At 41.4% G+C, this 14,311-nt stretch overlaps 1 protein-coding gene across 1 annotated transcript in view; it reads left to right on the top strand.

The window, feature by feature from the left end:
* Nucleotides 1-14,311, top strand: part of LOC128696605 (sodium-coupled monocarboxylate transporter 1-like) — a 278,238-nt gene that overhangs the window by 227,956 nt on the left and 35,971 nt on the right. The window contains exons 7-8 of the mRNA XM_070094787.1: nt 4,528-4,682; nt 4,816-5,075. Of these exons, the coding sequence (XP_069950888.1) occupies nt 4,528-4,682; nt 4,816-5,075 (415 nt within the window). The remainder of the gene's footprint in view (nt 1-4,527; nt 4,683-4,815; nt 5,076-14,311) is intronic.

Genomic DNA, 14,311 nt, shown 5'->3' with positions numbered 1-14,311 from the left:
CATTTAATTAACTACAGAAACTCAAGACTTATCGCCACAGAAGACAACACTCAATACCGAAGAATCCTGGAATCATCGCTTATCTCTATAACCAACAATTTCAACCAGAACAACGGCTTCTATAACATAGCTGAACCACTCGCCAAGAACTTCTTCATTGCTATCCCACGTAAGAACATAGAACACTGCAGAAGGTCCTCACAACTTGTCCAATACCCCTGCCAAGCTACCCAAGACTCTATAACCCCACCCGGTAGATCATCAGATGCAGCATTCTCCACCTGACCTCAACATTCTGAACCTGACTATAAATACTCCCGTACCTTCCCCTTGGCCTCACATTCCCTGCATCACCACCTTCCACTGAGATCCTAAAATCTACTGCAAATATTACCAGCATCACCGCTGCTCCACTGCTGTCACAACCTCCACTAGACACAGAGATGGACCAATCAGAGACCACTGAGACATCGGCAAACCCCACTAATGAGAGTCCACTACCGCTTGCATCCACTGCTAGAGCAACTGACCAGTCGGAAATCTCGCCTTCACCAGTTCAGCCACCAGCCAAGAAAGCAAAAACACAAGAAACTGCGGATGCACCTCACGGTGCCACTGCCACTGACACTGCTGCACCACAACAAGTCCGATATCTGAAGGGTGTATACTTCTACACAACCAAGCAGTATAAGAACACAATGCTGTCTTCAGAAATCCATCAGCACCTCCAAGACGGAACAGTCAAGTATACCTACGACCAAACTGTTACATACACCACTGCAGACATGACCAGACTACTCACTGCCAACACCCAACACCTTGTGGAAGTCGAGTACACCTCAAAGAGGAAATTCAGGATGCTTCAGAATGGGGACCTTGAAGACGGTACCCTCGTCTAGCACGACTATCCATGACCATTCACCCAGCACTTTGCTGTCCGCTAAAGCTGGGGTGTGCCTCCAATCGACCCTGTAACTGCTGCCTCTGCCCGACTGCGCTTCTCTTTGTGGAAGTCAGCACAAGATAGAAGACGACACCCTCCAACCGGAGGGCCAAGAAAGAAGAAAAAGATGATGATCGTCACCCCCCACCCGGGGGGCAACTGCCGGGTCACCATCTGGAGAAGACCTGGGCCGGAAGTACCAGCGAATCAACATGAATGAAAATGAACACCAACACACGACACTCCACACAGGAGAGCACAGCACTAGCACGATCGACACCATGCCTTGCCCTTCTAGGGCAGGGTTGGTGCCAGAGCCGAGTTTGTAGCTCACAAGGTGAGGGGGGCACTTGTGCCTCCTCCCATGGGAGACTTAGATCTCAGACACTCCCTAGACAGGGAGCCAGTGCCGGGCCACCACTTGGAAGGGCCTGGGCCGGGAGAATACCGGCGAATCTTTAACAACAACACCCCAGGTAGATCTGTTTGTGACTTGAAAAAGCACACTGTGTGGGGGAAACGTTGTCAATAAAGGATCGCATTAAATTGCATATGTGTTTATGTTTCCAAAGTGTCGGTATTTTATACCATTTATTTTCATTCCAGCATACATAAGGGAGGATTACCAAGAGACCCCTGGCTGTCTTCAAGAAGGCGCTGGACATCTACCTAAAGTCAGTACCTAACCAGCTGGGTTGTGGTTCGAACGTCAGTTTAAGTCTGGCCAACAGTAACAGCCTATTTGATCAGTCCCTAACCTGCCACGATGCCTGGTCATGGACCGGGTCGGGGGAATATTGATCCCCGAAATCCTCTCCAGGTATACTCCAGGTATAAGCCATACCACGGGCGGGGATAGAACCCACGATCAGAGTCTCAAAACTCCAGACCGTCGCATTAGCCACTGGACCAGCTAGCCACAATAAGATTCGTCCAACTTGGTATATTTTCTATGGTGTAGAAATCTACCTAGTTGAACGAATCTTATTGTGGCTAGCTGGTCCAGTGGCTAACTCGACGATCTGGAGTTTTGAGACTCTCTGATCGCGGGTTCTATCCCCGTCCGTGGTATGGTTTGATTGCAATCGTGTCATTACGATTTCGTGAGTCATACTCCAGGTATGTAAGTCCCATCTCGTTTACGCAGGGGCCCAATACGTTAAAGCCTTAAATCTCCACTCTCTGGAGAGGCGTAGAATGAGGGGAGATATCATTGAAGTGTATAAGTGGATGACGGGCATAAACAAGGGAGACATTAATAAAGTACTGAGGGTGTCGAACCAGGTAAGAACCAGGAATAATGGATTTAAGTTGGATAAATTTAGATTTAGAAAGGACATAGGTAAGTACTGGTTTTCTAACAGAGTTGTAGATGCGTGGAACAGTCTTCCCAGTGGGGTGATAGAGGCTAGGACCTTGGGTAGCTTTAAGAAGAGACTGGACAAATATATGAGTGGGAGGGGCTGGGTTTGATTGGTGTTGGGGGGTGCGGGAGTTGTTTCTTGAGTAGCTTTAGGTAGAGATCGTTTTGATAAGGACCTGCCTCGTATGGGCCAGTAGGCCTTCTGCAGTGTTCCTACATTCTTATGTTCTTATGTTCTTAAGATATGATTTTTATTTAATATATGGCTTCAAGTTCTTCCTGTGTTTCTTGGCTCCTGTATGATTTCTTAAGCTTAAGTTCGATATTTTCTATTTCTCTGGCCGGTGGATCCTTCCACATTACAGACAGACTGGCCTCTTTCAGCATCTGTGATTTTTTGCATTTGTCTGTAGCGGCAGCGTCTCTCTCTTTCTAGTTTACATCTTCTCTTCATTTTTTCTTAGGGGAATGTGCCTTGAGGATTCCTTAGTTGCTAAAGAGTTAATTTTTTCTAGGTAAATGTTTGGAGCTGTGTTATTTAGGATATCTTCCCAGGTGTTTCATTTAGGACATGATTAATTTGATTCCTATGGATGTTTATGTTATTAAGCTTGAATTTGGTGAAGTCTCCCTCATAACTGATATCTTTTTGCTGGTCAGGAACCCTGTACATACAGACCTTTATTTCGATTATGTTGTAATTATGTTGTTGCTATTGTTATATTTCATACTGAATCATCATTATTAGCGAAGATAAGGTCAAGTGTATTTTCCAGTCATGTTGCTTCCACTATTTGCTGGCTTAATGTGAATTTGATGCAGTGATTTAGTGTTCATGTGTGTGCGAATTTTGATCTGAGCTGCCACCAGGTGCCATCTCTGCTATAACATTATTTGCCATATTCCTCCATCTTGGGGCTGGGATTGAAAGATTTTCCAGATAGTAGTCATCTTTTAAAAGCTGTTCCTTGAATGAATTGATGAGAAGTTGTACCTGGAAGCGTCTATACAACTTCAATCTTTACTGTCAGAACTTCAACTGCATCATATGTGGTGTTTAGCAGTTCTAAGCAAATGTTGATTATATGAAAGTTGGTCAATAATTCCAATAAACGCTTTCAAATATTGTGGAAATGTCCCCCTTAATAATTCCCTGAATGAAATATACAGTGATATAAATGCGCATTAATAATATCTCTCAGTCTAGTCTAACTGGAAAATATTGCCTGACCCGGTGATTATCGTTCGGTGGAAGATTTCGTGTTTTCTCAGATATTATTTTCAGAAATCCATTGGATTCACTTAAATTTTGAATTTCAAAGAAAAGGCCAAACGTAAAGAAATTAGTTAGATTGGACAGGGTTAGACACAGGAATTCATGGGCACACAGATTGTCCTTTGTTACATCCTGTGTTAGTCATTCATTTGGTTTGAGATCTGCGTCGGTAACCTTATAACCCAAAGATGCTCTGGTCAGTACGCTATTGGTGGGGATGGTAGTTATGTAAGGCTTCTGGTAAGATGAGTTTAATATCTGTAATAATTGGCAAATTGGAAGGTTTGTAGACGAGTCACGAGACTTATTCTCGTGACTTCACTTCTTGAGGATCTGCTAGCAGGGACTCATCTGTATCTGCCAGAGAGTAATCATATAAGTACTGGATGGTGAATTCGATGCTTACCCTGGATGTGAGCTTTCTTACTGCTATACAAAAGAGGAATGGGTCAAGTACGTCTCCTTGCTGAACACACTTTGACGAGGGAATTTCATGCTGGAACGACTCCCTAAACCACACAGGTAAAATTCAATCTACGATTTTATCTTTGATAAGTCGTTGATGTAAGACTTCACTTCAAGAGTCACTGCTTCACTACCTTCACAGATTCCAGAGCCAAGGTGATTTAACTGAAAAAAGCTAACAGCTTTTATACCAATTTTTCTGGTTGCCGGTTTTTTTTTATCACGGAGACGCCAGAGTGTTTTAACAGTGGTATTGGGGCCAGTTCTCTTATTCTTGTTTTTCAAGGCACATAATGAGGCTACAGAAGGAATGGTTTAATTTCTTTAACAATTATGCTGTATTTTGTAAAAACAAATATTGATCAAGTAATTTAGAACAAATAAGTATTCCTACATAAGCTAAATAATTCTCATTCAGCAGTGCATCAACATTTACCAGGTTCAAATTATACATCTAATATTCATATTTCGTTTTTCCAGCGTTGATAATTGGGCTAATTGGCACCGGCTTGGGAATACTGATGGAAAAGTTGGGAGGTGTGCTGGAAGTGGGAGCCATGTTCAGTGGGATCATCTGTGGACCTCTGTGTGGTATTTTTCTTGCTGGCATCTTGACCCCGTGGGTCAACGCTAAGGTGAGGTAATGTAGTGTGAATCACTTCATTAGTAACAATCCTTTTTTTTCTGATTCCTGAGAGTGTAATTGCAATATATTTCTCTAGAAAATACTTATTCTCAGGAAGTTGTTCATTATCCATGTCAACACAGGGAGCCATGGTTGGAGAACTCACCGCATTTGTTTTGAGTGCGTGGGTAGTTGTAGGTAATTATGTGCATGGATCAGCGCCACAGTACCTGCCATTGTCTACCTCGGGCTGTCCTGTAAACCTGACTTCTGTTGACAACATCACTGTTATCTCCAGTAACTTCTCAGCTACAGACTCTTGTATGAATAAGACAGTGATGAGTGAGAATCTACAGATCAATTCAACGCTGAGTGACTTACCGACTCCCACCACCGTCCAAGGGTTCGTATCATTTTGCAAGTAGTTTCTCTATTTTGCAACTTGAATTCATATATATTCACTTGTATGAGTTCATATAATGATCATTTCTTCATTAGGGAAAGTACATCCATCACATGACTTTCATGCAACTGCTGCTTAAGAAAGTTTATCCAGAAGTATTTTCATTTCAATGTACATTACAATGCTCATTATCTTTGCTGTTATTCATTACCATCATAATTTTCTTGATCATTGTAATCTACGAGTTAGAAACAAAATGCTACACAACTACAAGAACTTACTAGTATGGGATTCTTAGAGCCGCATTACTGCTGGGCATTACGGTTTCCATATGATGCATCTTTAACGACGATATAATGCAGGGGTAGAGTCATAGCTCCTGGCCCCGCCTCTTCACTGGCCGTTTATAGGTCACTCTTCATGCTCCATAAGCTTTATCATGTTATTACTCTTCTTGCTAGTGAACAGCAGTTTAGTGCAGAGGGGCAGTGTAGGTTGCAAAGATACCGCCGTAGTTTAGTGCAGAGGGGCAGTGTAGGTTGCAAAGATACGGCCGTAGACTAGTTTGACTTTGTTTAAAGAGGAGTGAATACACAAAGTTAGACTTTACTTGAGGAGTGAGTACGCAAAGTGAGGGAATGACCGATAGCCAGTCCGTGGAGGGAAGGTTGTTGAACACGCATGGGTAGGCCGTGAAGTGAGAGTGCGTAGACTCCGTGCCTCACTGACCTAGGCAATCCTAGAGAGGGCAGCACTGTAGTGCCACGGGATATGAATCTAGCAGGCAGTGTAAGCTGTCTACATTCGCTCAGCCACGCACCTCGTGTTGTCTCGACACGACAATACTAGTGGGCACAAAGGTGTGAAAGAATTACTTACAATAGTTATCTCGAGGTACTGGCTTTTGCTAACTCGAAAATCAAAATGGACATAAAATGTAGCATGTATTAAAAAAACTCTCCCATCCTGAGGGAAGAGAAAATTGTTGTGCCTGCACAGCTTGACTGAGGACGGAGCAAGGAGACGTCAGTACTGCAACTAAAACCTTCTATATAGAAGGGCTAAAACATCAGGCACGACTACTCATCCACAAATGCTGTTCCATCCTCATATCTGCAAACAATGATTGACAGTAGCATTTCCTAAGGTGTGACATATGACTCAAAGGCACCACTGTCCTGACCTTAATACAGGCTTTAAAGGACACATTGGGTGCACAGACAAGAACACTATTTCCATGGAATTCGTTATACTAAAATAATTTATATATTTACAAGATGTCAACCCTGACTCCGGTTTTCACTAACTATACAAAGTGTGTGCATTGTTACCCATTTCTGCAAGCAAACGATTAGCATACCTAGTGTAGGAGTCGGACAAGTCAGTAGGTACATCAGTGTCACAGAAATGTACTGTTGTGCTGGGTCTCAGGCCATAGACATGGAGTCTTACTGGATTGTCATCAGTAACAGGAGTAGCGGGTGAAGAAGTAGACGGGCTGTCACTACCATGAGTCTGAATGTGGCTTTGCAATGCACGCAACTCCAGCTCTGTTTTGGCTTGCACATGGTCAACATACTTCATGTGGTCAAGGTGAGCTTCTTTGATAGTTCTGGTAGCAATCTCCCTCACCTCAAATTTATTGCCACGAAGCTGTCAGAGGACACGGTAAGGACCAACGAATTTGGGAACAATCTTATGTTTGTTTGTGTCAGTTTGAGCAACATAACTTAGCAACCTGGTTCCACTTTGCATTCCTTGGTATTGGCGTTGTGATCAGATGTGAACCTATCAGTAGCTTTCATGATGTTCTGTCGTACCCACTGGAAAACAAGCTGCATGGTCCGCATCTAAACTACACTGGGGTTATCAGTGTCATAAGTAGGTTGAGGCAGAGCAAACAGAATTTCATATGGTAAGCACATGGATATAAAATGTAGCAGATATAAAAAAAACTCTCTCATCCTGAGGGAAGTGAAAATTGGAAGAGTTTAACGTACACTGAACATCTGGGATAGCCTCATCCCATGTAGTACAACTTGGGTTAACGGTTACCCTGAGCACCTCCAGGATTTTGGGATTTGTACGTTCAGCAAGGCCATTACTCGCAGAGTGGCGTGGAGCTACTGGCACTTGGTGAATGTTAAATCTGAAGCAAAGATCCTGCTTTACGGCGTTTATGAACTCAGACCCATTGTCCGAAAGATGGGCACTGGGCAGGTATGACAAAGACCGACATGCTCACGGAAAGCATTAGCAACAGTCTCCGCAGTTTTATCAGGAATGGGAACTAATTCACTGTACCGCTTCAAGTTATCTACCATTACACGCAGGTGCTTATTTCCCTTCTCCGAGGTCGAGAAGTTCGTCAACAGGTCGACAGAAGTTTTCTCCCAGGGCTCCTTTGTAATGGAATACTTTAGAATGGGATTAGGACCTGTAACGGTACCCTTGTGCTGTAGGCAAACAACACACTGGTATACGTGCTTGGCAATTTCTTTTGCCATCTTAGGACAGAAGTATTTCATTCGTGCCTGTTTGATGCTACGGTCCTTCCCGGGGTGCGCTGCACCTGGGACATCGTGGATCAGCCTGAGAATAGCTGATACCAGGGACTCCGGTATCACCAGTTGGTGTACGGTTCTGCCGGGGTCCACCAGTTGTGCAACACGGCACAGCACTCCTTGGTTGACTACTAAGTCCTTCAGTGGAATGGGAGACTTGACCTGCAAGCCAACATCCTCTTTGGTCAGGAACCGAAGGACTGGCGACCACACAGGGTCCTGCCGCTGGGCTCTCAAGATCCTCAATTGAGAATGAGTTGTGGATGCTCACGAATGCTATATACCTCGACAGGGCATCAGCTACAACATTTTGCTTACCCGGTATGTAGCAAATTTTGGGGATGTAGTCATTGAACGCGAGGGACCACTGAACATGCTTTCCTGAGAGGTTCTTATTAGCGAAAAGGGCCAACAATGGTAGATGATCAGTGTAAAACTTAATAGGGTATTAGTAGATGATATCTCGAAAGTGACTCAAAGCCCATACAATGGCTAAAGCTTCTAGCTCTGTCACTGAGTAATAGACTTCCACTTTAGTAAGGATATGGCTAGCATAGGCAATAGGTTGTTGCTTACCATTAGATTCCTGCGACAAGACTGCACCAATGCCAACTCTGCTGGCATCCCTGATTTCACCAAGGCATTTGACTTGGTGAAATCAGGGAATCTAAAGACTGGGGCTGATGTTAACTTATTCTTAAGGGTAACAAAAGCTGGTTCCTGATCACATGTCCACTCAAAAGGAGCGTCCATCTTAAGTAAGCGTGTCAGGGGTGCAGCAATGGTGGAGAAACGGGCGATGAAGGTGATAACGCTGTCAGTGGTAATACTACACGCCTCCTAGCAATTGTAGACTGCTATGGGGCTTCAGTGACATAGAAAAAATATCAGGATAGGCTTTGGCAGAACAGGGAAGGACGAAGAACTCTGCAAAAATGGTGTGGATGAGGAAAATAAGGCTAACTCTCTGTCAGCCGCAGAGCGTGGTTTGTTTACACTGGCAATCGTGTCTGAGCGCGATGACTGACTGCGGCTTCAGCACACGGAGGAGAACAAAACACTAACTGCACTACATAAACGTGCAAAAAAAACTTAGGTGGGGCTGTGACACCAATGCAAGGACAATTTACTGTAACTTATGCACTGGGAAAAATCAAGAACTGGTGATGAAACGGGAGTGGAGCAACAAGAAAAACAAATATGACTGGGGCAACACACACACACACAAAAAAAAAAACTGCACTGGCTGGAGAATATGTAGATGGGTGAGTGTCTTGTAGACACGATGATGAATCACGACCCGCTTTAGACGACGTGGGGGCTGAACTGGGCTGGCTTAGGGGCTAAGCCAACTGGGTTCCCATGTGGTCAAGCCGGGTAGGACTTCTCGGGGGAAAACTGGTGGACACAACACACACACAGACGGCGAGCTGGATGCAGGATCGTACGTAGCAAGTAGTAGGAGGAGGCGGGTGTGTACTGGTGCAGTCTAGGGTACCATCAAACCCCATAGCTGCCTCACGTGGTCACGCGTGGAGCAACGCGAAGCCAACACACTAAAGCAACCTCACCTCTACTTCTTGTAGCTGAGAAGGGCGTAGGGACGCTTTAGGAGTCACGAGAAGGGTGCTGGAGAGCGTTGATGAGCTGTAGAGCAGGCGATGAGGTGAACACGTGACTGCTGAGGCTGGAGATGACGCCGTCACGCCTATGTACAGAATATGTGGGAAAATCTGTCTCAGGCGCCGTCGAGACACTGGAGGTAATAGGTGACTCTTGAGGCCAGTAGGTGCGTTGGATGATGACGGATGATGTTTACTGGCGTCGACCCCTCCACCCCGAGAACAAGGCTCACTCTGCCATCGGCTCCGCTGTCACCACTGTTATTACTGCTCTTGCTGTTGAACAGTGGTTTCGTGCCGATTAGTTTCCACAAAGATCTACCAACAATATAAACCTGCGAGGGAAATTAGAGACAGTATGAGAAATTATCACACAGAATGTGGAAGGCATCTTCAAACGCGGCAACCACCAGTAGCTACACTGTATAGATTGAGGCAAGAATTAATTAACATGATTAGTCATCACAAATGTGACTTATGGAAATTGCTAGTTCTAAAAACTAATCAGTATAAACGTGAGCCTGCAAAATTTTGGAGTAAGATTCGGCAACTTTTAGGTGAACATTAAAATGGTATAAAATACCGACAGGTTGTTAGGTAAGACATATATGCAACATTTAGGTATCTTTATTATGAAACGTTTCGCCTACACAGTAGGCTTCTTCAGTCAAGTACAGAAAAGTTGATAGAAGCAGAAGATACTTGAAGACGATGTAATCAGTCCATCACCCTTAAAGTTTTGAGGTGGTCAGTCCCTCAGTCTGGAGAAGAGCATTGTTCCATAGTATGAAACAATATTGTTTCATACTATGGAACAATGCTCTTCTCCAGACTGAGGGACTGACCACCTCAAAACTTTAAGGGTGATGGACTGATTACATCGTCTTCAAGTATCTTCTGCTTCTATCAACTTTTCTGTACTTGACTGAAGAAGCCTACTGTGTAGGCGAAACGTTTCATAATAAAGATACCTAACTGTTGCATATATGTCTTACCTAACAACTTTTAGGTGCAAAATACAAGGCTCCTACCTACCTAATTCATACCTTCACTGATGATGATGACGAAGAGGTTGAGATAAACTTGATCCACAGGACCAAGCTAATTTGATGGGTGATGTATGGGAGAAAATTCTCTCCCACAATAAGAGTCGACTATTTAATAATAATCACTATCAATTGGTCAATGAATGGAGAGATAACTTAGCTGATCTACAACCACTACCTACCATCGATACATCAACTTTTGAAGAGGCACACCTGCTTACTAGACCTATCACACTACTTGAAATGAGTCAAGTTATTGGAAGAATGCGTAATAGAGCCCCTGGTCTCTCTGGAATAACAATGAAACAAATAAAGTTCCTTCCCAGAAATTGTAAACAGTCTTTGGTAAATATCTTTAATGCCATCTTGACCTCCGGACATTTTCCAGTGGTCTTTAAGACTGCTAGGATGATCTTTCTTGCTAAACCAAATAAAAACATCCATCAATCAGGAAACTATAGACCTATATCATTACTTGAAGTCACTGGGAAAGTTCTTGAAAAGATAATTTCCAACAGACTGAACTACTATATGGAGTTTAATCACTTTTTTTCTGAAAAACAGTTTGGCTTTAGGACACATGGAGGTACCCATCATGCAATAAGTATTATTTTTGATGCTGTAGCGAGTCTGAAACATCAGGGCAATCTTGCATTAATTGCCACCAGAGATGTTCATAAAGCTTTTGATAGCTTATGGCATGATGGTCTTATATACAAACTTATTGACCTACCAGACCATAACTGGACATTTCTCAGATTAATATATAACTTCTTAACACAAAGAAAAATCATTCCTACCTTTCATGGCAAGTCAACAGAGCCTTTTATACTGACAGCTGGTGTCCCACAAGGTTCTTGTCTCAGTCCAATTCTATTCAATATTTATGTGAATGATCTTCCTCAACCAGAGTTTAATGATACAATTATAACGCAATTTGCAGATGATGTTATCCATGTCGTCTCGTCAACTCCGGTAACAGGAAAATACAAATATGAAAGTCATAGAAAAAATGAATGTTGAACTTCGTCGAGCATCCAATTGGGAAAAGAAATGGAGAATTACGACTAACCCTGACAAAGTCCTGGTTAGCACGATAGGATAAGGGGGGTATCTCCATCAGAGGTACACCTGTAGCCATTTGAAATCCTAACAAGATCTTGGGATATGAAATAGACAGGCTGCTCCACTCAACATCTCACGTCAATAAAAAGATCAACATAGCCAAAGCCTGTCTTAGCAGTCTCTTTAGATTTAATCAAGCCCCTTCACATGTCAAAAAACATCTGTATAAAATGATGATAAGACCAATACTCGAATACCCAACAAAGACCAACATGCAACAGTTGCAACGGTCCTGAATAGAGCTCTCCGCTTTATCACGGGCACCAGGAGGAGAGACAGAGTCAAAATGGCAGATTTACATGTAAAACAGGATATTACTGCCTTAAATGTACGCCTTGATATGCTGAAGAAGAGACAACTCTATACAATGCAAGAACTCTACATGCCAGATAGAGAACATACTCTCCAAGTTGAAAATACCACTGACTATATCATTTTTTTATATATATTTTTATTTAAAACATGTAACAAATACAAGGATGTATAAGTGTATAATAAATTAAAAACAATACTGGATATTAACAATAACTTCCATTACACAATCCCAGTACAGAAAATAAACATTATAGATAATGGTCATATTACAACCAGATACACAACCCACAACATATCCTGCAAACCCCGCCTTTCACAATAATTATTATTGCCAGTGTCGCCACAGCTGACACTTCTCCCCCCCCCCTTAAATATTTACATTCACCGTTCTAAGAAACCTACCATTAATTATCCTAATTTAGGGTCATACCTGACCTCATCAAAAACTTAATAAGTATTTACCAACAGTTGGTGGTACAGGAACATCAACAACACAAAAACATAAAATTACAGACTACAACAGATATAAACATTACATGCTATACACCCATACACCTTTATAAGTAGAATAATATACACCTACACTATATAATATCAATATTAATGTAACAACCATGAAAAACAAACTTTTATAACAACATTGCATAACGTGAAGTTCACGCTGAAAAAGCAAGAAAATACACCACATGCTACATTATCAGTAAAATACTAGGATATGTAAATATTTTAAAAGAATCCAAGACTATGACATGAATAAGATTATCCAAATGTTTGATCTTGATTTTAGTAAGATAACAACACCATAACAAACTCCTTACAACATCTAACACACCACATACAAACATAGTAAGATAACAACACCATATCAAACTCCTTACAACATCTAACACACCACATACAAACATAGTAAGATAACAACACCATATCAAACTCCTTACAACATCTAACACACCACATACAAACATAGTAAGATAACAACACCATAACAAAGTCCTTACAACATCTAACACACCACATATAAACATAGTAAGATAACAACACCATATCAAACTCCTTACAACATCTAACACACCACATACAAACATAGTAAGATAACAACACCATATCAAACTCCTTACAACATCTAACACGCCAAATACAAACATAGTAAGATAACAACACCATATCAAACTCCTTACAACTTCTAACACACCACATACAAACATAGTAAGATAACAACACGATATCAAACTCCTTACAACATCTAACACACCATATACAAACATAGTAAGATAACAACACCATATCAAACTCCTTACAACATCTAACACACCACATACAAACATAGTAAGATAACAACACCATATCAAACTCCTTACAACATCTAACACGCCACATACAAACATAGTAAGATAACAACACCATATCAAACTCCTTAAAACATCTAACACACCACATACAAACATAGTAAGATAACAACACCATATCAAACTCCTTACAACATCTAACACACCACATACAAACATAGTAAGATAACAACACCATATCAAACTCCTTACAACATCTAACACACCACATACAAACATAGTAAGATAACAACACCATATCAAACTCCTTACAACATCTAACACACCACATACAAACATAGTAAGATAACAACACCATATCAAACTCCTTACAACATCTAACACACCACATACAAACATAGTAAGATAACAACACCATATCAAACTCCTTACAACATCTAACACACCACATACAAACATAGTAAGATAACAACACCATATCAAACTCCTTACAACATCTAACACACCACATACAAACATAGTAAGATAACAACACCATATCAAACTCCTTACAACATCTAACACACCACATACAAACATAGTAAGATAACAACACCATATCAAACTCCTTACAACATCTAACACACCACATACAAACATAGTAAGATAACAACACCATATCAAACTCCTTACAACATCTAACACACCACATACAAACATAGTAAGATAACAACACCATATCAAACTCCTTACAACATCTAACACACCACATACAAACATAGTAAGATAACAACACCATATCAAACTCCTTACAACATCTAACACACCACATACAAACATAGTAAGATAACAACACCATATCAAACTCCTTACAACATCTAACACAAATACAAACATAGTAAGATAACATACTCCTTACAACATACAAACATAGTAAGATAACAACACCATATCAAACTCCTTACAACATCTAACACACCACATACAAACATAGTAAGATAACAACACCATATCAAACTCCTTACAACATCTAACACACCACATACAAACATAGTAAGATAACAACACCATATCAAACTCCTTACAACATCTAACACACCACATACAAACATAGTAAGATAACAACACCATATCAAACTCCTTACAACATCTAACACACCACATACAAACATAGTAAGATAACAACACCATATCAAACTCCTTACAACATCTAACACACCACATACAAACATAGTAAGATAACAACACCATATCAAACTCCTTACAACATCTAACACACCACATACAAACATAGTAAGA

Source organism: Cherax quadricarinatus, chromosome 47, assembly GCF_038502225.1.
Source record: "Cherax quadricarinatus isolate ZL_2023a chromosome 47, ASM3850222v1, whole genome shotgun sequence".
In the NCBI taxonomy this organism is placed as follows: domain Eukaryota; kingdom Metazoa; phylum Arthropoda; class Malacostraca; order Decapoda; family Parastacidae; genus Cherax; species Cherax quadricarinatus.
This window is presented reverse-complemented; position numbering and strand designations above follow the sequence as displayed.